This window comes from Centrocercus urophasianus, unplaced genomic scaffold (genome assembly GCF_019232065.1).
Source record: "Centrocercus urophasianus isolate 14NV4802_14NV808 unplaced genomic scaffold, USGS_Curo_1.0 seq_10, whole genome shotgun sequence".
NCBI classification, from domain to species: domain Eukaryota; kingdom Metazoa; phylum Chordata; class Aves; order Galliformes; family Phasianidae; genus Centrocercus; species Centrocercus urophasianus.
Genome location: NW_024884142.1, coordinates 85,177,140 through 85,203,027, shown reverse-complemented (window position 1 = coordinate 85,203,027; position 25,888 = coordinate 85,177,140). Strand labels below are relative to the sequence as shown.

At 39.4% G+C, this 25,888-nt stretch overlaps 1 protein-coding gene and 1 long non-coding RNA gene across 2 annotated transcripts; one reads left to right on the top strand and one right to left on the bottom strand.

Moving 5' to 3' along the window:
* Positions 1-165: 165 nt before the first annotated feature.
* Positions 166-25,807, bottom strand: IARS2 (isoleucyl-tRNA synthetase 2, mitochondrial). The gene is made up of 23 exons (XM_042823818.1): positions 25,583-25,807; positions 25,313-25,435; positions 23,886-24,042; positions 22,663-22,811; positions 22,519-22,568; positions 22,311-22,420; positions 22,135-22,225; positions 21,685-21,800; positions 19,952-20,121; positions 19,346-19,436; positions 18,985-19,136; positions 17,631-17,791; positions 11,184-11,286; positions 10,530-10,623; positions 5,685-5,793; positions 4,807-4,909; positions 3,743-3,868; positions 3,222-3,353; positions 2,516-2,622; positions 1,527-1,672; positions 1,174-1,364; positions 687-831; positions 166-534 (listed from the first exon to the last, which is right to left on the bottom strand). Exons 1-23 carry the CDS (start codon positions 25,805-25,807, stop codon positions 383-385), a joined length of 3,003 nt encoding a protein of 1,000 aa, XP_042679752.1. The 3' UTR covers positions 166-382.
* On the top strand, positions 13,944-15,793 carry LOC122163008. The gene is made up of 2 exons (XR_006169759.1): positions 13,944-14,203; positions 15,192-15,793. It is a non-coding gene; the product is annotated as an uncharacterized LOC122163008 (long non-coding RNA).
* Positions 25,808-25,888: the final 81 nt, after the last annotated feature.

Here is a 25,888-nt window from a genome sequence, read left to right as displayed (position 1 = left end):
GCCCATTCCTTTTTGTTTTGTTTCTAAGAGGAGATGCCCTGAAGGACTGTTTCTTTGGACTCTGCAAACCTGCCTCCTGCCCATATGAACAGTAGGCCATACAGTACAGGTATATCAAGTATAACTGCTTTTAGAGAAGATGGGTTACTAAAACAAGTAAATCAGTTTTCTTGAACCATCATTTTTATTAAGCAGAAAATTCATATACAGTTGAATATATACATATAGTTCCACCCAAAGCACATAAATTCTGCTCCAGCTGGGGGTTCAGCAGCAGGGCTTCTGAGGTTTCAAGGTTCCAAGACCTGTTGCCTGACCGCTGCTTTTACCACTTTCAATTATTTAGTATGTTAAGAGCAGCCTGCACGTAGGCACTTGATCCTCATGTGCTTCCTTTTCCAGCAATGACTTTGAGGCAGCGGGGGCAAGGAGTGCTTGTGGAATCTGAAGTGTACCTCCTGCAGCGAGGGCATTTTGCTTTGGCAGTGGGTAGGGCTATGACTTTATATGAAGATTCTTCACGAATATCTCCACCTGTTAAAGGAAACATCGCTGAGGTCATCTACACACAGGTGTAGTTAGCATACTGCATCCTATGGATGAAGGGTGCAATCCAATGGGTTACAGTACAGAGTAATAAATAAACGTGGTGTGGCAGAGAAGCAGACCTGGACAGGTTTTCTTACCTTCTAAGTTAATCAAAAAGTTCCCTGTGACAATGTTTGCATCTGCAGGTGTTTCTTTAGGTATCTCACTCAATAGAGTTGTTTGAGAAGCCATCATTATTTCATTCAGCTGTGACACTCTGGAAGATTCTTCAGCCTGTAGTGCCTATGGGAGAGAGTTAATTTTCAGACCTGGGTTTTCTCCTCAGCATCCTCCTGCTATCAGAGGTTAAACAAAAAAAACAAACAAAAAAAGAACTGCTGTGTGATTGCAGTAGCTGTCATAGTCTTGCCAGGAAGAGAGCACAAAGTTTGCTTATATGAAACATTGGGCTATACCATCTCCAGCAGTCCCAACCTCAACTAGGTTGTGACGGTGTATATTTTTTGTGGTGAGTACAACAAAGCCACATACTGAAGCAGAAACAAAAACAAGTTTACAGAAATCAGCTTGTTTGTTTGTTTGTTTTTTGCACAGACAGCTCTAATTTTTAGTTGCATCCTTTACCTCCATTAATTCAAATAGCAATCCAGGCTCAATTACAATGATGACTTCATATTCCAAAGGATTCTTGCCAGAGATGGAGCCAAGGAAAGAATCTCTCATTGCACATGCACCTTCTATTGCTTCCTCAATCCCAGGTTTCTTCCACCCTGAGCTTGTGTTAATCCAGCCAGTACGAAACACACCCTCTGAGTCTTGAGAGCAAAGCAAAGGAAATTTTAATTGTCTTTCTATTTAAGTAAGCTTTTAAGTGAATAAAAATAAATCAAGAAGAATGGCTTATCTCTGCATTTGTATTCCTTTCAACTGTGCAGTTCAACACACATTAGAAGAAGTCTTTAGATACGACATTTTACCTTTCTTGTAAGGGAGGTGCTGGAAAACCTCCTCTGCTAAGTGAGGAAGGATTGGTGCAAAGGATCGAACCACTGCATCTAATGCCTCCGCCAGCACAGTTTGGCACGAACGACGCTTAGGATCTTTTTCTTCTTCGCAGTAGAGCCTGCAAGAGATGAAAGTGCTGAGTATTATCTTTGTACTTCCAAGTTAATGTTACTAGTCAAGAATCATACTTCAAATGGAATGAAGCTTGAAAGCACAGAAGTCTGACCTAGTGTGCAGCAGGAAAGCTTTTCCCAATTCTTGATTTACAGTAAAGCCATAAGGGTACAAAAGGTCTTGTGTAGTCAGCCACGTTTTTCATAGGTAGGAAAGCTTTGTGCATTGCATGTTAACTGACTTCACTATAGAGAAAAGAGTCTTTTCTCAGGCAGGTGAGCCTTTCTTATATTTCACCTATAAAGTTTAGGGCTAGGATTTTTTTTCCCATTGCTTTAGGTACATTCTGGAAACCAAAAATCACTGTAACCCCCACTCAGTACAGCTCCCTTCCCCTGTGATGCGGCCCTTTCAAACTTATAAAGCAATCAGATTAAATCAGTGCTTAAAGAGACATCCTTAGGAGTCTTCAGTAAAAGACATCAGGCTGCCCAGCTAGGTGCTAAAGCCCCTTCCCCATAAACTCACAAATACCATGGGTGTACACACTTCCAGGCAGAAATACAGCTTCAAAAATCCCTTCTTAAAACAGTTTCCATGTGCATAATGCTCAATTACCTTCCAAAATGATTCAGTGCCCCCAGAGGACAGACCAGAGAAGCACACTGATCACAGAAAGACTCAGCTGACAGTGACTAAGCTCTCATCTGCAGTTATGAGTGCACGACAGCACAACCCAGAGCTGTATTCTCTCAACATCTGCATGACATTACTACCTTCACCTCCAAGGGATTAATTTTCATTTTTCTTCCCCTCGATGACTGAAAGGCAGCAGTAATGAACTTACCTGTCCTTGATTACACTGAAATAAAAGTTAGACAAGTTTCTGGAACAGAATGCTTGCAACAATCGCACGACTTTGCTGTAATCGTATTCTTTGTATGCTTCTGTAACCTGGGAGAGGGAGCAGAGAGAGAAGAATGGCACATTGGTTTTTATCACACAGCATACAGTGAGCACCTCAATGAATCTGAAACGTGGACTGTGCTAAGTGGAGTCTGGGAGACTCTTTTCCTCAAAAGATTGTTGGAGGGAAAAAGTGTTAATTCAGCTAACTAATTAGGACAGAAATAATTCTAGTTCACATTTTAAGGGAGAAGATGGAGAAATCAGAAATTATGTCTGTTCTTTCCCATTCTGCAGAATAATTCTGAATGATACATAATACTAAATGCTGGCATGCAGCAGATTTCTGAATAAACATCAGATTTGTTTCTTTAGCTCTGAGCCTATTTGTAATTTGAGGCCTTGGGGCAGAGGTCAATGTCAAAAACAAGGTGAGAATGTTAAAATCAAAGCCTTCCTCTTAGAAGCTGACATGTACTAAAAGAAGCATACTGTGTCTCAAAAAAAAAAAAAAAAAGCCTGTGATTGTTACTTGCACACCTGCTACACACTTTGCTCATACACTTAAAAGCATGTTCCCCTAGAAGCCATGGCCAAACAAAACCATTACACATACATACATTCATCTAAACAGAAATTACTCATACCTTGCTGCCGTAGTCTTGCAATAAATGCAGCATGTATTGGTCTACTATGTACATCTCTGAAGGAGGGATGGAATCTGTTTCTGGATTGAAGCCAGCCATGTTTCCCAGCATGAATCGTAGTGTATTCCGAAGCTAGGAACAAAGCAGCCAAGTTAAACACTGATGCTCTGCACTTTGAATGAAACACAGAATGAGAATCTCCTATAAAAAATTAAAGCTGGTTGCTTTTCAAATTGATTGATGGAATAATTACAGAATGCCATGAGGAACATATGCCAAAAGGACCTATAGAAATTGTAAAGACTGGGGGTTACCTAAGCTTGCTGCACAAAGCACGTGTTTATCCTCCACTCATTTCCTGTTTGATCCACACACGTAAAGAGCACAGCAGCACCCGCCTATGTGAGTTCAGAAAACTGAAACTGAAAACCTTTGCAGTGAATGTTACCTATCCAACATAAACCCAAATATAAGGAGGACCTGCCCTTAGCATGAGGAGTATTAGTGCATTTGGTCCTTACCTTGTTGATGTCATCTCTGGCAGCATTAAGTACCACGGGCCCAATCAGCACCTCAGTAAAAACATTGGATTCAGCCACCCACCAGCGGAGAACATCGGCACCGTACGGGGGGTCCTTGGTGTGATCCTAAGGAGAGACAGAGAGGAAAACTGGTAGGGGGGCCCTGCAGCACAGTGGCCACTGCAATTCCACACTGACACTGCTGTGCATGTATCTGCAATCATGCACAGAAGCCACTGCATTTGGAGTTCTTCACCCCTCCTTTGGCAAGGCTAACTGCTGAGCCAGGACTACAGCATGCACTCAGCACTGTGTATGGGCAATGCTAGAACTAAGGTAAGATAAACTTACCTTACAGCCTTGAATCCTTTGAATACTTAATATTAAAACATCAACGTTAGTATCTGAATATACAGATATTTTTTTTTTCATACTGTTTTCAGTTCTGGAAAGGACCTGTCTCCCTCTAGAAAGAAAGCAAACTATGCCCTGTTACATTGAGCCAGATAAATAAACCTTTGTAAGGATTGGTCCTTTTGTCCAGAGAAGTGTAAAACCTGCTTAACAGCTTCAGAAAGAACAAGAGCAGGACTGGGCAAGGAATAAATTCACAGCATCACCTCAGTGCAACCCTCCCTGATCCCCAAAAGAAATCCAGTTCCTCAAATCTACAAGTAGCCCAGTTGAGACTAGAAGGCTTCTGGGGTGCAAACACTGTTTCTATTCCCATATTGCTAGGCACAACTAAATTTAAATTAAAACCTCAAATCCCACCTCCCCATCATTTCACAAACAGTGATTATTCTTAACTTAAATCATTCTACATCTGCCTCAAAATTTATTTTGTCTTAGCTGAGAACAGCTTTTTTAAAGCACTACATTTGACATAAGATAACTCAAGGTTTTTACTCCAGCCAAATGGAACTGCAAAGTAGCCAAAGCGTCTGAAAAAACCTTATATAGAGTTCTGCTTCAAGACATCCGTGTAGAGAAAAGACAGCTGTAGAATCTGGGAGTGAAAACTTCTAATGAGCAATTCTAGGAAACTCAAGAGTTTGACTTACATCACCTCCATTGATTACCACATCAGGGTCAACCACATTGCCAATGGATTTGGACATCTTTTCTCCTTTCTCACCAAGAGTAAATCCGTGAACTACCAGAGTCCTGAAGAAAAGATTTTACAAAACAAAAGAACATCACTGAAAAATCTATGTTAGGAATACATTTCTAACAGTGTATCCACAAGTAGAAACACTAAGAAATCTACATTGGTAAGTCTGAGGCTTCATCTGTAGAGTTCAACCAACCATGAATACGCCATGCTACCAATCCAAATAGAGCATAAATGTTCATTTTCCTCATTTCATCTCACCCTGTGAACAGATATCCAGGGCACACGTTTCAGATGTATTAAAAACTAAAATATTATTTACTATTTAAGCTGACATATTTCTTAAAAGTTGCTCAGCCTCTTAGCAATTGACTCATGTTATTCTTCTCCATGTTTCCTGTCTTCAAGACAGTATGTCACAGCTATGAGACACCACACACATGGTGATGCTGAATGCCTTACAGCCACATGTTCCAGTCTGAATGTGCCACATCTGCCAGTGACCATAACTGATTTTCATACTGAATCTCCCATAATAATCCCTTTGATTATAGGAGTTTCACAGACAGCAAAAGAACAGACTTTAATACCTGTATCTGATAATGTAATAGGGTATAACCTGAATAACTCAGAAAGAAAACATCTATTAAGGTGGAACTTTTTAAACAGTAAATCCATTCCAATCTAAATTGCAGGAAACTTTACACTGACAACACAAAGCCATAAATCAGATACATAGTAATGGTTTCATTTCTCTTCTTCATATGCCATCAAAAGCCTAGTATTCAATAAAGGAACTTGTAATGTGTTTGCAATCTATGCACTTACTTGTACGGTGCTTTTTTCCTTGTTGCCACACTTGTCAATAGAGAAGATTGAAACCAGCCTCCCAGTTGGTCTTTTCCCTCAAGGTATACATCTGCTCTTTGCTCTGTGCCTTTAAAAATAGAAGATTTGTGAGTATTTTTGTTTGTTAGTTTGTTTTAAATATCAGCCTTTGCCTCTGAACAACTAATAACAGAAAATCTCTGCAAGTCATTATTAGAACTTATTTTGCTCTTCAAATGCAGTAGATTAATTACTTCTATGAACAATGCACAGTTAAATGAACACAGAATCATGAAATCATAGAATCATTTAGGTTGGAAAAGACCATTAAGATCATCATGTCCAGCCAGCAGCCCACCTCTACTGTGCCCACCAACCACGTCCCTCAGTGCCACAACTCCAGGGCACTTGAACACCTCCAGGGACAGTGACTGCACCACCTCCCTGTGCAGCCTGTGCCAGAGCATCACCACTCTTCCTGAGAAGAAAAGTTTCCTAATAACCAACTTGAGATAACAACATTATCCAAGTGATACTATTTTGCACTGGTATTGCAAAATTTGTTAAAATCCAAGAGCTGCTGAAATCCAGATGTGACATGACTGCCTAGCCTGTGTAATGCAGCAGGGATCTTCAGAGACCACAAAGCTCTCTATGTGATGTTCACCAGTAACAGAATTTACATTTCTGGTCATTGGCTGCCAGGAAGGTTACAAATTTCAGGCAAGCATTGAGGCAACTTGAGAACATGCTGCGTGAAAGAGGATTCTGGAGGAGCCTGGCTTTTCCCATAGGGCTGAAACAGAGCAGTAAAGCTTTAATGGCCTTCCTGATGAAATTCAGTCACTGTATGAAAGGGAGCAAGATCTGTTGATTCAAGAAGCCCTTCCTAGTCTGACACAGTTCCAGTCAAGTCACTATCAGAGAACAGCATAACATGCAAGCCACAAAGCCTAGAAATGTGCAACACTGTATTTGGAAGAATGCAGGGACAGGAATTCCCACATATGGAGACAAAAATTTCTCTGCTCAGGTTTTAACTTATAGTTCCTCTTATCCACTTCTTAGGACCCCTCACACAATGCTTCTTTCTGCTGCTGCCACCCTCGATTTATTTGTTTAACCTAATGGAAGTTTCGATATTTAGATCCATCCTGCAATAAAAGGAAGTTCAACATTACAAAGGTCAAGGCCACGCAGTTACAGCTAGCGCAAGGAAAACGTGTGGGCAGACGGAAGGGTTTTTAACACGTTTATTCCTTCAAAAGAACCTGCAAAGTTTGGGTTTTAAAAGCAGAAGAAGTAGGGATCAGTCTTTGCCTTAACAGATGGCAAAAAGAGTTGTGAGAACAAGGCTTGAAGAAAGCACACCTGTGGTTATGGAGGAAAGTGGAAAATCTGTTCCAACAGCAGCAGCAGAGCTTTGTTTTAGAGCCAGTTTACCACATGTTGCTTGTAAAGAAGTGACCTTTCCATGGAAATGACAAGCTAAAACTTAGGCAAGTGAAGAGTTTTGTTCAAACAACTGATGGTAAATTGGCATTGGCCTTTTTGATGGGAGCACAAACGCATGGCAAGCTAGCTAACGTGAGAGTTTGATGGGGGCCTGAACATCTCATCTGTGTAACATACAAAGGAGTGCTGGATTTGCAAATACAAAGCCTGGCTTGTAAGTGCACAGGCAGCTCCTCTACCTCAGTTTCTTTAAAGTTACAGTGGTTATACAGAAATTAATTAGCACCATGAACACTTCTTTCTAACTTGAAGAACACATTCAGCAAGGAGCGGAGCCTTCAGTTACTGATTTCACATTGAATTATAGCACATAGGTCATTAAGGAGAATGACAATTTATGGTCCTTCAGGTTTGGATTTCAAGATTCCATATCTTTGATCTTACAGACTTTGACTTTTGGATTAAACGTATTGTATTTTAATGCCAGGAATGAATCAGCTAAGATAAATTCAAGTCTCTCAGTCAGCACAAAAGTTAAAGCACACAGATAGGTGAGCTGTAAAATAATTACATTCATTCAGTTAAATATTAGCCAATAAGATACGGGAAGAGTTATGCTGAGAATTACCATCATTGCAGTGTGAAACTAAGGGTGAAAAGCAGTGTGACTTTTACCAAGAGCAGATCACACACAGATGGAGCTCAGTGTGCATTTTTATATGAAACATTCTGAAAAATGCTGATTTCAGGTTTGTAGTACACGTGGTGCTCTGCCCATGGGGAAAATGATGAGGTTTATAGGACAGCTTTAAAGATTTTGCCTTTCCCACACCTTCTGGCATGCACTGTATTAACACTCTGCTTGTAACACAGCAGCACTTACCCATGGATGAAACATTCAAAGAAATTTTAACACCGCATGAAAAAATGTGGAAATGCTTTCTTTCAATGGTTGAGGCACAGGCAGCAGGAGAAGCATGGGATGAGATCTCATAACAGTAAACTGCCCAGTGAAAATAGTGCTATGCAAACAGAGAAGCAAAAAGTATCCCCAGGAAACCCTGTGCATCAGAAGGGGGTTCCAGAGCACATCACAGATGTGGATCTGCTCCAAATGGTGCAAGCTGTTTCAAATGGAATTGACACACGATCCAGTGATACTTGTACAGTTTTGGTCCCGTGACTACAGCAACTAAATGTCTGATCTCAGTGTGTGTGTGTTGCACCTTACTGTCACAGTGCCAATGCAGAATGGCACAGTCACCCCCCAGTTTGGTTCTGGAGCCCACACTGCTCCATCTCATTAGATGAGATTTCACTCACAGACACAGCGCGTTCAATCCTACGTGAGCTCATACCCAAGTTCCCAAACACACAGAGGTGATATTTTTGGGAGAACTGCATGGTTTTGTCTTGGCAGGGAAACCCGTAAAGCTGTTTATTCCTGCTGGTTACTCTCAATTTATAGTTCTCAGTAACTTGAGTTCAGCGTAGAAAGCCACAATTACGAACATGAGTCACATGGTTTTAGCCATCCATTACATCCTCCAGTTGTCCTGAAATAACTCACGTGTTGCAGCCCTTTAACAGAACCATGGCTTTGCATTACTGCTGTTATCACTGATCTTCTTCCACAAAATGAACAGGTAGCACTTTGCAGGTAGCATGCCAACTCCCACGTGCCAGCGCGCCTTCATGACTTTAAGCTGCAGAAAGCTCTTCAAAACAATTCTGGTTTTGTCCCTGGATTACACCCTTTTTCTTTTTCCCCCAAAAGTATTTGGGAAAAAGAACCTGACCAATTAATCCGTTTGTAAGCTTTGCCAATTACTTTTACTTCCTACCACAGGGAGACATTCTGCAAAAGGTTTTAAAAGCTGGGGCACATTGAGAAATACAAAACAAAGCTACTAATTCAACAAATTCTCTTTCAAAGTGCATTCTTCACAAAGGGAAAATTAAATCTGCCATTTTATATGAATCTCTGGCTTTGCATTTCCACATCTGTGCCTGTGACTGGGAGACAGAAGAAAAGGAAATGCAACCTTTGTAGCATTTCTGAAGGTAAAGAGCTTATGAAATCATCCTTCTTGTTAGTCCTACTCCCAAATTTTGAACCTGTTGGGTTACTCCAGTCGTGGCAAAACGAGAAGCCTCACACACCAGTTCCAGCAAGTTTCATGAAAACAAATGAGCAGACAGAGAAGAGACACTTTAAGAGTACCATGAAGAAAAAAGCCTGTATTGTGAAAAACAAAACATTTGCTGGATGTTATAGAGTCCATGAGAGCCTTAAACGAATTAACAGCAAATCAAGGGTACTGATTCTGCTATTATTTAACACTGTATCCTTTCTTTACATAGGATTAGAGAGAGTTCTTGCATCCTGAAGTGTTAAGCCCTCAGAGTACACGAGGATGTAACTGTGCACATCAAATACCACGACTTCCCAACACTCCTGAAAGTCAAACCAAGCCAGAAACTTTTCTAAAGAGAATGAACTTTAACATATGTAAAGGTCTTCTTACAAAATGAATGTTTGCTGATGGTACAGTTGCCTGACCACGTTGCTATGAAATAAAACCTCTGGTACCAACGTGTTTTATAATTCAACAAGATTGTTATCATGTAATTGTGTACTGAGAGTTTAAAGTCCAGACTCAACGCATGGGATCAGACTCCTCCTCTAGAAAGGACTCCTGACTTTGGATTATCTTCCAGGCAAACAGTGTGTTTTACATGGGTAGATAGCTAGATACACACTGTGTTGTGTATATTACTCAAACACTGAATTGCTGCCTATTTCTCTATAATCTTTTCTATATTATTTCACTTACAGCAGACGTGCTGGGTAGCAACTACTGACAGCTGGAACTACAGACAACAAAATATTTTAAGCAACAATATACTGCTTTAGTTACTGAAAGTAATGAGGAATGAAGTTCTACTGTATGCCTACATTGTTAAACATTCTTCGATTCTGCAACTGATCTCAATTCTGGTCTGTTTCAAATGCAATTCCCTGGCACAAACTGAAATTTATTAACTGAAAAATAATTTAAAAGCTACCAGCTAGCAGCAAAATGCTTTGGCTATCTGTGCCATGAAATTCTATATGCTTTTATTAGGAGATATGCTGTATGACACATGACAGGATCAGATCAAATAATGCGTTCTAAAAATCAATGGCACCTTCAACTACACTGAATATGAGTTTGCCAACACGGAACTCTCCTCTTTATGAGCAAAAGCAGCTTTCAAGGAGGTCAAAACCAGTTTGCTGCTTGCATTACCTGACTCAGCTTTGCTTATACCAAGAGCATCATGCAAAACAGTTACATTCTGTTCTCCAAATATTATAAAAGAATGATCAACACATTCATTCTGTACCTTCCAAAACATGAGCCCAGGAAGTTCCACTATCGAACCAGATGTCCAGGACATCCTGCCCCTTGACATAATCCAAAACATCATGACCACCAGCCTATTAGGAAAAAAAACCACACATGTTAAGAAATGCAAATAAAATACACCATATCATCAATGCTTTTCACAGAAATAAAATACATTTCGTTTCTGGACCAGTTCTGCACAGGTTATGCTACCAAACTCCATGAACAAAACACAGAGTAATTCAGATACATAATTTCTGATGAAAAACCCAAATAGAGAAAGGAGAATTACCAAAAAAACTGAGATGGCACAGTAACACTACAGTTTCTGTCTGCTTTCTAACAGAACTGTAAAGGGAACAACACAAAGGCGGCAACAACTAAATACAACTTCAGATTTATTTTAATGGCAAAGACTCAATATGTATTTGTGCTGATAATTTAAGTTAATTAGAATGTTAATTTCCTCTCCATCTAAGAAGAGGAGAACGGAGATCTAGGACCTAAATTAGCAGCACAAATCTGAGATTTGCCATATTCAGGTATCTCTTTCTGAATGTTCCTGCCAAAACAATCATGAGAATGTATATTTTTCATGACTTCCCACCACTGAACCATCTCACGCACTTGCTGTATTTAAGTCAAAAATTACCTTTGCTACAGCCTCTTTGGATAATAGCTGTTCAATAGGGAGGGTCCACCACGCATCTGTTCCTTGCTGCTCCACTATTTTGATGATATCTGTGATTGTTTCACTGGGTTAGCAAAGAAGAAGACATTCAAAATGACACATTCAGCTGTTGTCCACAGCAGGTAAGGTGATGTTGAATTAATTTTTGACATCATCTAATGCCAAATTTAGACATACACTGAGGCAGCTTAACAAACAAAAAACTGCAATTCGTATTCTTGATTCATAGAGCATTTCATGAAGAGGTAACTTTTAAACTTCAGTTGTATTTAAAGGAATACAGCAGATCATCCTGAATCAAAAATATCAAACTAAAAGCACCGTGTTACCTAACTATCAGAGGTAAGTTTTTAATTCCTCACTTCTCAAGTTGAACAATTAATGTACATCTTGACAAGGTGTTGCAAAAGGGGGACAAGTAAAGTAAAGCCCTGGCACAATTCTCTTGAAAATACAGAAGGTTGATGATCTCACTTCCTTAGAGTCAGTGCTTAGTATTCTATTTGGACATCAGCATGTTTTCTCTGCACTGCTATGAAGCTGAGCTGTATCACTACAGCATTTACTCGGCTCTCACAAAGTTTAAGCACAAAGACCTAAGCTCTCCAAGAAGTTGTAAAACAAATTATTACATAGTAACACCACAAGGTAAGAAGGTAGGAAAACATAATCTGACTGTTGACTGTGTGGGGATAAAACTGCAATGCCAGACCTACCATGGTCTTTACAAAGTAAATTCACATAGAACAACAGAGGACACGCTAACACACTAACACACTAACCAGTAACACTTTCAAAATGGCAACACACCATCACTCTTAACCCTTAAGACCTGACTGGATGCCATTCACCTTCCACTTCAAGGACCTTGGGACACAATTTACGACTTTGTAATGCACCTGCTATTTATCTTGGTAAAACAGCATTTAGAAGCTCCATTTCTGACTGCTATCTTTTCCTTTCAGAAATATTTGCATAGAGGTTTATTTGTCTGCACTTCCAGTTGTGAAGTGTTACCTCTCAAAGACAAATGCAAACAACTCCAGCTCTGGTACACTCCCTGGAAGCTAGGCAGCAAGCATCCCTTATGCTTTGCCTCCTTCAGGCTAAATCTACAGAGAGCTCTCAGGAATAGACAGTTCAACGACAGCAGAGATCAGTTTGCCAAACATCTGACCAATTCTAAGCTTTACAAAAGGGAGGTACAGCCTGAAGCACTATCAATCAGACACAGGGTTTGATTTTCGGGTGGTCCTGTGTGGAGCCAGGAGTTGGACTCGATGTTCCTTGCAGGTCTCTTCCAACTTGGAATTATTCTGTGATTCAGAATTTTCTGACATTGCAACTATAGATTTACCCCAGAGTTCTCCAGAAATCAAGAGGGGAAGAAAGAAAAAAGAAGGCTTCCAAATGAGTAATTTCAATGACAAAAACAGATTTGCCAAAGCTGCTTTAAGTCTGCATTCAGTTTTGAATCTTTCAAGCTCCTCCAGCTTCAGAGCAAACAAGTAAAGTAACTGGACAGTCTTAAGGAAGACTGATGGTTATTCGTTAACGTGGGCAGGCCTGTCGTGTTCAGTACATTTCTGTGCAGTGCTTGTTCTTTAGGAATTATGTAGGGTAATGATTTACATCAGCAGTATCTGAATAAAACCTTGTTGAGGGAGGGAAACGTGAAATACACCCTACTGTTTGCTGCTGTCAAAACTGTGTTGCTACCCATCTCTCCTCAGCAGAGGACATTATGGTCTATCAGGCAAATATTTGGAGAATTTAAGGAGGGGACAACTGGGGCAGAAACGCTGTGGGAGTGCAAATTGTATCACCTGTAGAGAAGGGAAACTGCTCTCCTCATCAGCAGCAGGGGAAGGCACAAGAAGGAAGCACAATTTTGCTATCAATCTCCCTTGTGGAACAACTATAAAATGACTGCTTTCACTTACCTAAGTGCAGCTGCTAACACCACACACCAGCTATCTGCCATCATAGATACACCATTTCTACAAAACATAACATGAACTAAGCTTTCTTCAAGCGTAGCGCCACGCAACTCACAAGCTTACAGTGTTAATTCATGAAATCATTTAAGACATTTTTCCCATGAACTAACAGATCTCATTACGCTGCACACAAAAGTTCTCACACAGGTATGAGAAGGCCCAACTTGCATTATGCATCCCCTGCAATAAATAAGGACTCCATAAGCATCAGGTCAACTTGCCATTGGCCAACATTTTCAAAGTTCTACCACGGTTTCAAATCAAGTAATAAACACTTCAGTAGTGCAATTTTTTTTTCCTCTTATGTCATTTCCCTGCAGAAAATACATAAGCATTAACAATCATCTAATCAGGTATTTTGAAGAGGGCATAATTAAGACTTTGAGGATGTAATTTCACAAAACCTTTTCCCTCCTACATTTTCAAAGAAAACCCTGACAAAAAAGCAACCCCACCCTGGCACTGTGATCTTTTTGTAGGATCCTTATGATTAACTGTTACCAAATGAGAGAAAAAAAGAATATATTTAAGTTATCAGTAATGTAAGGAGGAAGATTATTGCAAAGTATTTTTGTGAAGTGACCAAGAGAAAACCACCTTCCTCAAATAACTACTCATCACTTTATAATCTGTGAGCTTCAGCGTGAGCATGGTAATTCCCAGAGTTAGCAATAAACACCATTGTAAAACTTTGCCCTGTATTCATACACGGTATCTGGAAGAACTTGCATTACGTGTCATTCGCTCCGTTTTTAACACTGAAACTCCTACGGCAATTCACGCTACCACGACACCAGCCAATCACTCTCAAGTTTGATATTGATTGTGCTGAACACTTATTTAATGTGTTAACAGAAATTAGGCAGCATTAAGATATAGACAGGAGAAGAATACAGTTCCCGATGGTCTCTCGACCTCTTTTCAACAGCAGTAAAGAAGACAACTTATCTTCTTTCTACCATGAATTGTGATCCTTCAGCAGTAAGTATGTAGGTTATGGTAAGTTGCTATTGCTCGCAGCTAATGGAGACATTCAGTGTTTTAAAAAGCTAATTAGAATAGTAGACCTACATCCAAAATGGGTTGGTTTTCTTTCCTGTTTGTTTTGTGTGTGCGTGTTAGAAATGGAAGTTGCTTGCAAATCAAAGGCACGGAGCGGGGGACAAGAGTTCTGTCACTGTAACAACTTTTGCAATGTTTATTGGCAAAACTGCAATTATTATCATCTGAACAGGGTATTTGTAAAATTAACAAGCTAATTCATTAGATAAAAATAAAGCGTGTATCTCACATTTATTTCCTGGTCTAGAACTACAAAACTGGTTTTACTTTTGGATCTCTTTCTCTCCTCTTCTTCAATTTCCTCAAATCAGAATATTTTCCTCAAGAATGTGATTACATATAGAAAGTTGAGGAAGTTTGTTTATTTGAACATTTATTCTACTTAGTCTTTTTCCCCCCACTTGTGCAGAAAAAAAAAAAATCACACTTGTATTTCTATATTCTCCTAATTCTTATTAGAAACTGCAATATTAAAAAATGTTTTCTCTCTTCTAGATTTGTATCATTGTAATTGTTACTTCTGATTGTAATGCGACGAGGTGTACTCTACAAAAAGAGCTTAGCCTTCAGCAGAGCAGTAAATTTATAATATTACACAACAGAATCATAAATTCAAATCTATTTAAGGACTATGTGGGGCCACAGCAGCAAACAAGACTCATAGGGAGATCTGGCATCAAAGATTACAATCTAACTTCCAGCTTTCAAGTCAGAAAGAATATTTTGCAGTCACCAAAGATTGTGTCTGTTTGGGACCAGCAGTTCTACCTTGAAAGAGGAATTTCCTGCAAACTTCCACATGACAAATTCATGTGGTCTGACTTACAGAGAAGCCCCCAGCAGTTTCTTTTAGGCATCTTTTTTTCCCTAATATCTTTTTTAAAATTATTTTTTTATCTTATTTCAGTTGATAATGCACAGACAGGATCACTCAAGACAGACCACTGGTGCTCTCATATGTAACAGCAACTCCATGTGGACTACACTGACTTCCAGTGGAGATGCTGTTACTTTTGATAGTGGCTCAAAGACTCCGGATCAGCTGCTACTGGAATTACATCTATCCAGCGTTCAACATGTGAAAACAGCCTGAGTTTTGAAATGTAAGTTATTATTTATTGCTGTATAAATGATGTTGAATTATTTGCACTGATAAACTTCTCAAGAAGTGGAAATACGTCAGCAGCCTATTTTCAACATGACAATGCAAATGCAATGAAATATTTAGGCTTCTGTACTTACTTCGGTAAGAACTGGTGTCCAGGAAAATGACCTATGAATTGACAGACTGCTTTCAAAATGTGCCTGTCATTTCTATAGGCCAATATTCTGTGCACTTTTCCTACTTTGGCTGCCAAAGTCTGCTATTAAAAGTCTGCTTTCAATCTTTAATGAGAGCTTCATATTTTACTTTGAAAACTTCACCTCTACTGTAAAACAATTTAGGAGTAAGGAGAACTGAGCATCAGAAGCTGTCAACTGAATTAAATAAATCTAATTTTGCAAGCATATTGGATAAGTCTCTTTTTCCCCCCTTGAAGAATGCTGACTGAACATGCCATGGTATCCTTTTGTCATTCACCATGTGCGACTGCTGGGCCAACACCCATACACAAAAGGGAGAGCCATTAACTGATTGCAAAGCCTGTCACACCAAAATGGGCACATACACAACCCCTGGAATCATCTCACACAGCTCAAGCATTTCCAGAAGATACTTATTTTATTGGTTTTCAGGATAACTTTCCTGTATCCCAAAAGAATTCCCTTACCTCTCACCTTTCAAATGCTCTCTGTACCAAGTAGGACTGTCATACTGGATCAGCTCTTTTAACTGCTGAAGGAGCAATTTCTTCACATGTCTGACTACCAGCTTCTGAACTGTATTTCGTTATACTCAAGTTTGTTTTCAAAGCACATTTGTATCGACTTTTAGCAAGCACAAAGAACACACTCAAGCCTACTCTGCAAATGGACTATAATAAGTATTCCTCAAAAATAGCATATGTTCACACCAAAAATATATTCTTTTAATATATAGTAACAGTTTCTGCAAGTAAAATGATTTCACACTCCACAAGGACTCCATATTTCCTGATGTGCCTCAGCATTACTCAAGTACTATAAAAGACTACAGTTATTGTAGTCATTTCTCACAGTTATTGCCTACAGTGGGAGGCAAAGTACTTACCTGTGCACCTACACACCCAGTCACACCAGGTAAAGCTAAGGACTAGCTGCTTAAAGTCCATTCCCTACTGCCTACACCCCAAGTCTCACTAGCTATTACATTTACATGCTCAGACCAGCTTCTGGAAAACAAGCTGGACAATTTCAGGAACATTTATTCATCAGCAAAATAAAGAAAGTTCTGCAACACAATTTAAGTTAGTCTTCAGCTGTGTAATCTCACTGTCCATACTGAATTTACACAAACACTTCTGAAGTTAAAATGTATAAAAAGTATAAAATGGAGTTCTACTAAGGCAGAAAACAATTATGGAAATAAACAGTGAATATGGAACTCTACCATACTTCAGTGAAATGACCTCTTAGAGGGTGCTCGCAGTTGAACACCTCTTTGCTGCCCAAAGGAGTAAAAGCAGTAACCTATTAATTCTGAAGAGACAAAAAGCATGTGGCTGAGGTTTCCTTTTTTAAAGCACAGATGGACTCCTTCTGCATTACACTGCCTGGAATTCCTGAAATTCAATGTTTGCAATAACTGGGCACTGTTGACAAAAGATGGCAGAAAAAGGCACCTGCAGCTCTAGACCTACCAAATTATACACCCAGAGTTCTCTCACTCCCATTACTAAAGCTGACTCTTCAAAACCATTCATTTTACTTTAAAACCAAGTGTAGTTATTTGTTTTCCAACTGATTTGGTTATTCTACTTCAGATTTCTCATAACCAGTTAGTGAATTTCAAATTGTTATTTTGTCAAAATATCAGTTTATTCAATGTACAGTGCTAAGATTATAGTTAGGATCTATTTTAGTCACAACTTGCATTTCATTCCTTGTTTAAACGTAGAAGTCAGTGACTACTGCCATCTCATTTAACTTGGAGGAGGAGAATGAAAGCAGCAGTTACTATAAAGGAGACTCTTCAGATAACTTAAGAATCTAAGTTGATTGATTCTTGCCTCTTCCATAAAAAGTCGCCTCCAGTAATGAGTTTCTGACTGTTTTAATTTATAGCTAAATTAGGTGCGCGTATAAATGATTGCAAGAAAAAACATATAATTATACTGGAATAGTTATAGTAAGTTTTATAATACTGTATAATTGCAGGAGAACAGAGCTCATTCCTTCATTTCTCAGCATAGAGTTAGAGGAATACCTGTTTATCAGGCTTTCTCCCGTGTCCTTCTGATAAAAAACAGGAATAGGAACGCCCCAACATCTTTGCCGTGATATACACCAAAATGTCCTTCTGTCCAGCATTTCAAGCATTCTGCTCACTGCAGATGTAGGAATAATTTTCACTTTTTTTAGCACTTCCTATAAAGTAGACAGTAAATTGATGGACAAGATTCAGCATTCAGACACATTGTTCCTCACTCACATACAATACATACAGTCTAACACAGAATCACAGAATCCTTAGAGTTGGAAGGGACCTTGAAAGGTCATTTAGTCCAACACCCCTGCGATGAACAGGGACATTCACAGCTCAATAAGGTTGCACAGAGCCACATTCAGCCTTGCTTGAAAGTCTCCAGGTACAGGACATCAACCACATCTTTGGGCAACCTCTTCCAATGCCTCACCACCCACACTATAAAAGACTTTTTCCTCACATCTAATCTACAACTATCACCTTTAAGCTTGAAACCATTTCCCTTGTTCTATCACAACAGATAAAGAGTCTGTTTTCTTCTTTCCTGAAGCTTCCCTTTAAATACTGAAAGGCCACTATCAGGTTACCTCCAAGTCACATCCCAGAGCAACTAATATATATATATATTTTTTTTTTGCCAGCTCTGACAGACATACCCTAGTGAGTTAAAAATAACTTCAGCATCTCTGCTTTGAAACTGCATCTTGACACACATTACCTGTATTACAGAGAGTGGGTAACCACTCACTGCCCACCTTTCTGAATAAGTGCCTTGTTTTAATTCTTTCAAGAAAAAGGATGAATATGGAATAAACAACTCATGCCCTAAGTAGAGCAAAATCACTGTTACCCAAGAAAGCATAATGCACTGGTTGGAGTTTTCTGTGCAGATGTACATAGTTTTAAAGAGCACTGCTTTAAAAAAATAAAATATTTTAAAGTGATTTAAAATAGGACTGTGGCAGAATGAGTAGATGATCAAACAAAGGCATTTTACCTTGCAAGACTACTGTAATGACAAAGCTAACTTTACCAGTGATAAAAATACTATGTTTCAATGTCAGATCAGAAGAGACAATATAAAAAACATTTTGGGGAAAAAATTTCAGTAGCTCTTTAAGAACGCTATATATCTCCTGCAAATACAATGAACAAACTTATCAGTCATTATTTTCATCCTGAATTATATCAATATTGACAAAAAATAAAGTGACAACATTAATGGTTTTTATAATACTCGACACAACTGTGTATTGTCTGTACAGGTCTGCAGTGACCTGTATCAAGACCATTTCCCAATTTCAAGTATTAGCAGCCACTTCTAAGTGTCCCACAGAAAAGCAAAGTAAGATACCTGTGCTGTAGCCTTTATATTTGTTGTGTTTACAAACCACTGCTTGCTGGCACGAATAATCATTGGTTTTTTAGTCCTCCAGTCATATGGGTAGCTATGCACATATTTCTCCTCTTTTAACAAACTCCCTGCTGCCTGAAGCATCTTAATGACTAAGAGGAAAAAAATGAAGCAAGATGAAAATCAGGTTTGACCACAACACTCATGTTAACTTCAATTAATTCCTTTCCACAAAGAACACATAAAAAAAAGTGCTTGCATCTCATCCATATTCAAAACATCTTCAGTTTATACGAACCATCAAGATACAGCTGCAGGGATGTAACACAAAGTAATAAATGGCTAAACATCAGATACTCACCAACTTCATTTCCTTCTTCAAGTACATTCTTGTTTTTAAGTTCAGGACCTGCAGCTTCAGTAAAATGCCCACTTTCATCCACAAGACATTCCTGAAAAACAAAAACACAGACTATGTCAATAAAATACTAAATCACAGAATCACAGAATCACCAAGGTTGGAAAAGACCTAAAAGATCATCCAGTCCAACCGTTCACCTATTCCCAACAGCTTCTACTAAACCATGTCCCTCAACACAACATCCAGCCTTTCCTTGAACACCCCCAGGGTCAGTGACTCCACCACCTCCCTGGGCAGTCCATTCCAGTGGCTATTAATTACTTTTTTTGGTAGTCAAAAGTGAGTTAAGCACTCTGCTGAGTAGCTGCTTTTCTAATGAGAAGCAAATTATGTTAGATTTGAGTATGCTTCAGGTTTAACAAACTGCAACTTAGTAGTTTACCTTCAGACAAGTTAATTTGACATAAGAAGAAGCAAGCCCCACGATGTTTGCAAAAATACCACAATTATTTTCCATTAACTCATTGGTTAGTATTTGATTGATTTTTCAAACAGTTAACCAACAGCTGCAGGAAATCAAGAGCAAAAGGTGAAATAATCAAGTACCGTGGGTAGCTGATGGTGAGAAGCTACACTGTAGTCTTCCATACCATGAGCTGGGGCTGTGTGAACTAATCCCGTTCCTTTTGCCATTGTCACATGATTTGCAGGTAACAGAGGAGATACTCTGCCAGGAATTGTGGGATGAGCACAGGAACCATCAGCTAAATCTACACCTAGGGTAGGGAGGAAAAAAAACAAATAGGAAAAATGGAGAAAGCAGAGAAACAATTCATGGATTCAGCTTCTTACCAGAGAGCAGAAATGGAATAAGTGACTGTATGCACAGGATACTTTCCATATGTACTATTTTATCTTATTCATAGGTTCCCACCCAAATGCTTTCAAATTTTCAATTTTGCACACTTTTTTCTTTGAAATAACAGCTTCTCTCTACCTTAGACAATATTCCAATAACACTGATATTCCACTTAGAGATACTTTTTGCATTCCCATTTCTTAGGGACTGCTATCTCAGTGTTTTACAAACAGATCTCAGAGTAGGCCAGCAAACTTGAATTTGGGATTTCTTCTACATTTTACCACTAAATACTAGTATTACCATGAAAAACTCATTTCAATTCTCTAAGGTATGTGCAAACAGTGTACAGAACAAATGAAGCCAGTGACCATTTAAAATTAAAAAAAACAAACAAACACAAAATCTTAGTGTTAATGCCTAGCTGAAAATCCAGCATCAGAGCTTGAACTATCCTTCATGCTACAAAATCACCTTTGTTGACAACTTTTTTCCTAGAGGGAGCATGTTTAAGAACAGCTGTCAGACAGCTTAGCACACAAATACAAAAGCTAACAAGAATAAACAACAACTGGTATAATATAAGTAAATATAAAGAACAGATTTATTTCTTGTCAAGAAGGCTCAGTACTACTATTGGATGCTATCTGAAAATCATGTGATTCAAAAAGGTGGAACCTGTGAGGAAGACACCTCCAGCTAATTTTATCATCAGGTAAAAACAAGATTATTAAGTGGAGAAACTGATAATTTCTTTTTATCTCTGAAAAAGAAGGCATGGAAAAACAGCAGAATAATGTAAGAAGAAAAAGTTTTTGAAATAGATTTCTCACCTTCTTTACATACATGTATTTCCCTGAATCATGCATGTAGGCAAATGACTAAAATCCATAAATGACACAATAAACAACTCAAAATACTGAATCAGAAGTCTGCCTATTACAAAATATTACTGTGCAGTATGTGAGGATGCAAACTTAACTGCTTTAGTTTCTCGGTACAAATACCTCAATCATCCTCATGAAAAAGGCTTAAGACATTGAGACAACAAAGTACAACAGTGAGCACTGAAGTGTATTAAATGACAGTACTGGCTGATAGCACCAGCAGTTACACTGCACTAGCTATTTTTTTCCAGCAGTTTTCATGTTATTTAGCAATCAGGCAGTCACTAAAGCATACTTGTAACCGCTTCCTCGTTCTCATCGGCTTGGGTTGAAAGACAGACGAAGTGCAGTCAGTATAAATAAGATTTTGATCCTTTTGTTTAAATTTTTCAAGTGCGAATCCAGAGTTTGAAAAATAATTTGAAATCTATGACTGAGAATTTCAGCTACAATACACCAATACCAAGTCTGACAGACAACTCTTTGTACTATTTAAGTAAAACATGTTCACATAATATAAAAAAGTCAAAACAGAAGCAATTTTCAATTACAAGATTTCTAAGCTACTTAATATAAGCAATATTAAAATCTACCTTTACACGTTGATATAACCTCAAACTGTGTGTCCAAAACAGCCGCTGTAGATTCAACTCTATCTGCAGCTAGAATTAAGTGTTCACCAGTAGTTGCACACTTCACAACTGAATATCTACAATGTAAATATAGACTTATGATACTAACAATTACAAAAATCAGAAAGGTCAAACATGAACATAATGTCTAAAATACAGCAAAAGACTTTTAAGATGCACATATCCAATTCACTTTTAAATCCCCAAAGAATTTCAAGATAGCTCAGCATCAGAAAGAAGAATTAACTAGAAATGAAAACAGAAATTAATGTATTAATTGAGCTAAGAATGGGGTTTACAATTGCATCGCTTAAAAAACGATGCCTTTAAAAACGTGATGGTAGTTCAAAATGTTTTAACTTTGCTGATAAATATTGATAAGAATGATGAGATTAAGTTAAACACACGTACTCTGCATCTGGCATGTAACAAACTGCTTGATTTGCAGGCACAGTCCAAGGTTGCGTGGTCCAGACCAGCACACTGGTAGGGGATGATCCATCTACAGATGTAAATTGGAAGCACTTCACTTACAATTATGATAAAAATAAAAACTGTCAGTCTTAATATCTGCACGGAAGTCATACCTATCACAGAGGCCAGCTTAGGTGGTGATTTCAACAGGGGAAATTTCATGTACACAGAACGACTGACATGCTGCTCGTTGTATTCAAGCTCTGCTTCAGCCAACGCTGTTCTGGGTAGTTAACACACATAAGTTAATATGCTTGAGCACAAAAAGCTACTAATAGCCTTGCTAAAATTTAGAAGGCAAAACAGTAAGTTGATTCTTACTTTGCTGAAGGAGACCAAAACACAGGTTTGTAGTCCTGATAAATGAAACCCTAACGATGAAAGGGAAAGGAAAACAAACGTTAAGAGAGTCAAAAGTCATAAAACAAATCAAAACATACATACTCCATGATCAAGTTAGTGTACCTTATCATACATTTTGTGGAAGACTCTCAGCTGGTTAGCTTCATACTTTGGATCAAACGTACAATAGCAGTTGGCCCAATCTGCCATGATGCCCCAACGAATGAAGGCAGCTTTCTGTTTCTCAATGGCTCTTTCTGCAAATTCTTTAGCTGAAAGGTATTGTTCAATTAATTATATTCCCTCATCCACTAAAGCCAACATAGAAACATTTAAAATATACTATTAACGTATCTAAGAGGCTGAGCTGAACATACTGAAATTAACTACTGATGTGCATCATATAGATTAATCAAGCTTAACAATATATATTTCAGAGAAGTAGTTACATAAAGTAACTGCAAGAGGTAGAAAGATACAGTTAAGTAAAGCAGGAAACTGTACAAGAAAGACAGGGAGCTGTTGGGGAGAGTCCAGAGGAGAGGCACGAAGATGATCAGGGAGCTGGAGCACCTCCCCTATGAAGACAGGCTGAGGGAGCTGGGCTTGTTCAGCCTGGAGAAAAGGCGGCTGTGGGGTGACCTCATTGCAGCCTTTCAGTACCTAAAGAGAGCCTACAAACAGGAGGGGAATCAACTCTTAGAAAGGGTAGACAACTGCAGGATAAGAGGAAATGGTTTTAAGTTGAGGGAGGGAAGATTTATGTTGGATGTCAGGGGGAAATTCTTTACAGAGAGAGTGGTGAGGTGCTGGCACAGGCTGCCCAGAGAGGCTGTGGATGCCCCGTCCTTGGAGGTGTTCAGGGCCAGATTGGATGGGGCCCTGGGCAGCCTGGTCTATTAATGTTTTTCATTAATTTATTAATAATTTTATTTATTAATAAAACCTCCATTAAATGTGGAGGTTGGTGGCCCTGCATGCGGCAGGGGGGTTGGAGATTCATGATCCTTGAGGTCCCTTCCAACCCTCGCCATTCTGTGATTCTGTGAAACTAAACCCTCTGTTCTTTTGTTTTTATTTTTAAATTCATGGTCAATGTTACGCACATTCATTACAGCAACAAATTCAGCCTGTGTTGAGTCATTTTGCTCCTAGTATTATATTGTACACAGTCTGCTTAGAAAATAGATACAGTGACCTTAGAAAGTATCAACAACACCTGATATTAACAGCTTACAGTAAAGTACAAAAACTATATGTAAAACATAAATCCAAAATATGGTGAGTAATGCGTAGAAATACTTAAGCCAACTTTTCAAATATGGATATTGCAAACAGTACTTTACCTTTTTGTCTAATTTCCACTGGTGACAGATTTTCAGCTCCTTTCACTTCTGACAATGCCTTCAATTCAATTGGCAATCCATGACAATCCCATCCTGGCACATAATGCACTTTATAGCCTCTCATCATGTGGAAACGATTAGTGATGTCTTTCAAAATCTGAAAGGACAGAAGGTTAGCTCTGCAGCTTCCCCACGTGGAGTCAAGACGATATGACTAAAGATCTTTCTATTAAAAACAAATATTAAAGGGGACATAATTAATTTACATCAAAGACCACACGTTTCTTATTCTTCTTGCTCATCTTTTTGCACTTTGGCAGAACTTCAAAGATCTCCCATCAAAAGAAATCACATTTTAGAAACATGAAAGATCAGTTACAAAGCTGCAGGACTTGAAGTGAACAAATCCTACTTGCCCTCAAGCATTTAGCAGGATCTGCAATGTCTGCTAGTGCACACTATTGCTTCTTGATATCAATGACCACCTACTGAAACAGGAGACTTTCATAAATGTAAGTTTTTATACCAGAACCTTAAGAAGCTGCAGAAAACATTTTACTTATTCCCATTCAGTAGCATTTATAAGACTATCACTCTCAAGCTGGAATGTAAACACACCCAAGCATATTTAGCATCATTATTTGAAACTGAATTGCTTATTTTAAAAGGCACTAACATTTCATCAGTGGTTCTATTGAGGGTACCAAGATAAAGAACAAATGCAATACAACAAGGTTGCAAAATACCCTAAGGAGAAAAAGAAGCCCAAGGCACAGCTCAACCATGCACTACAGTAACTGTGTGTATGTATGTGTTAGAAGTGCATGAATATAAACAAACATTCACTCAAATGTGTGATAACAAATACAAGCTGCATTTAATATCATCTAGGAATGGATTTTCTCTAAAAATACTTTGTTGTTTTACAGGAACAACCTCAAATGAACACTCAGCCCACAGGTACTATTTACTACTGCATATGGTGTTTATGTCATGGTAGGGTCTTCATAACGATTTGGTGTCTTACAGCATCTCTGTCGCTGCATCACTTGTTTTTGTCCACAAAATGAAAATTAAAAGCCCTGAATACCAAAATTAGCCCAAACATTTAAGAGGGTTATTAATAATAAATAGTAATGGAGAGTATGCAGTGTGTTACAGGAAGCATTTATCATTTCAAAACATAACAGCAGCACAGAATCATAGATTGATTTGGGTTGGAAGGGACCTCAAAGCCCGCCCACCCAGCCCCACCCCCAGCCGTGGGCAGGGCTGCATGCCCCAGCTCAGCTGCCCAGGGCCCCATCCAACCTGGCCTGGAGTACCTCCAGGGATGGGGCACCACAGTTCTATGGGCAGCTGTGCCATGGCCTCACTGCCCTCTGAGTTTATTTCCCCCAGCAGTATGTATACAAGTAGGTATTTACTTTATTTAAAGCATGGCCAACGTGAGGGTCTCCATTGGCATACGGCGGTCCGTCATGAAGACAGAACTCCTGCTTGGCTTTCCTTTGCCTTTGCCACGAGTACAGCTCCAAGAAACCACTTTTCTGTGGAGACAAGAGGAAAACACCCAAACCGTCACACCTCGGCGCACTTTCCAAAGTCGGGTGGCGAAGCACTTTAAAAACGAAGCGCGCTCCGGGCGGAGTCGCAGCCCAAGTTGCGGCACGACCCCCGCCCTTCCGGTTCCGCACCTGCTGTATCTCCAGCTCGGTGTCGGGCTGCAGCCGGCCCGGCAGCTGGGCGGCAAAGCGGCTGTGCGGCAGCAGCACTGTGTCCCGGTACTGCGAGCCCTGCCGGCTCTCCTCCGCAGGCTGCCGGCTGTCGGCCTCCGAGGCGGCCGGGCGCGCCCAACCGCATGCAGGTCCACAGCGGGCGCGGAGCCATAGCCGCGGCACGGCCCGCCATGCCCCCAGCATCTTCACGGCTCCAAGGGCCGCGTACGGAGCGCACTTCCGGCTGTGCTACGGCGAGCGGGGAGGCTGGGACGGGTCGCCAGA

Coding starts and splice junctions, on each gene's coding strand:
- IARS2 (XM_042823818.1), bottom strand. CDS start 25,807: ATGCTGGGGGCATGGCGGGCCGTGCCGCGGCTATGGCTCCGCGCCCGC. Junction 22,421..22,518: donor TTTTGGTCTCCTTCAGCAAA/GTAAGAATCAAC, acceptor TTAACTACCCAG/AACAGCGTTGGCTGAAGCAG. Junction 17,792..18,984: donor ATATAAAGGCTACAGCACAG/GTATCTTACTTT, acceptor TCTACTTTATAG/GAAGTGCTAAAAAAAGTGAA.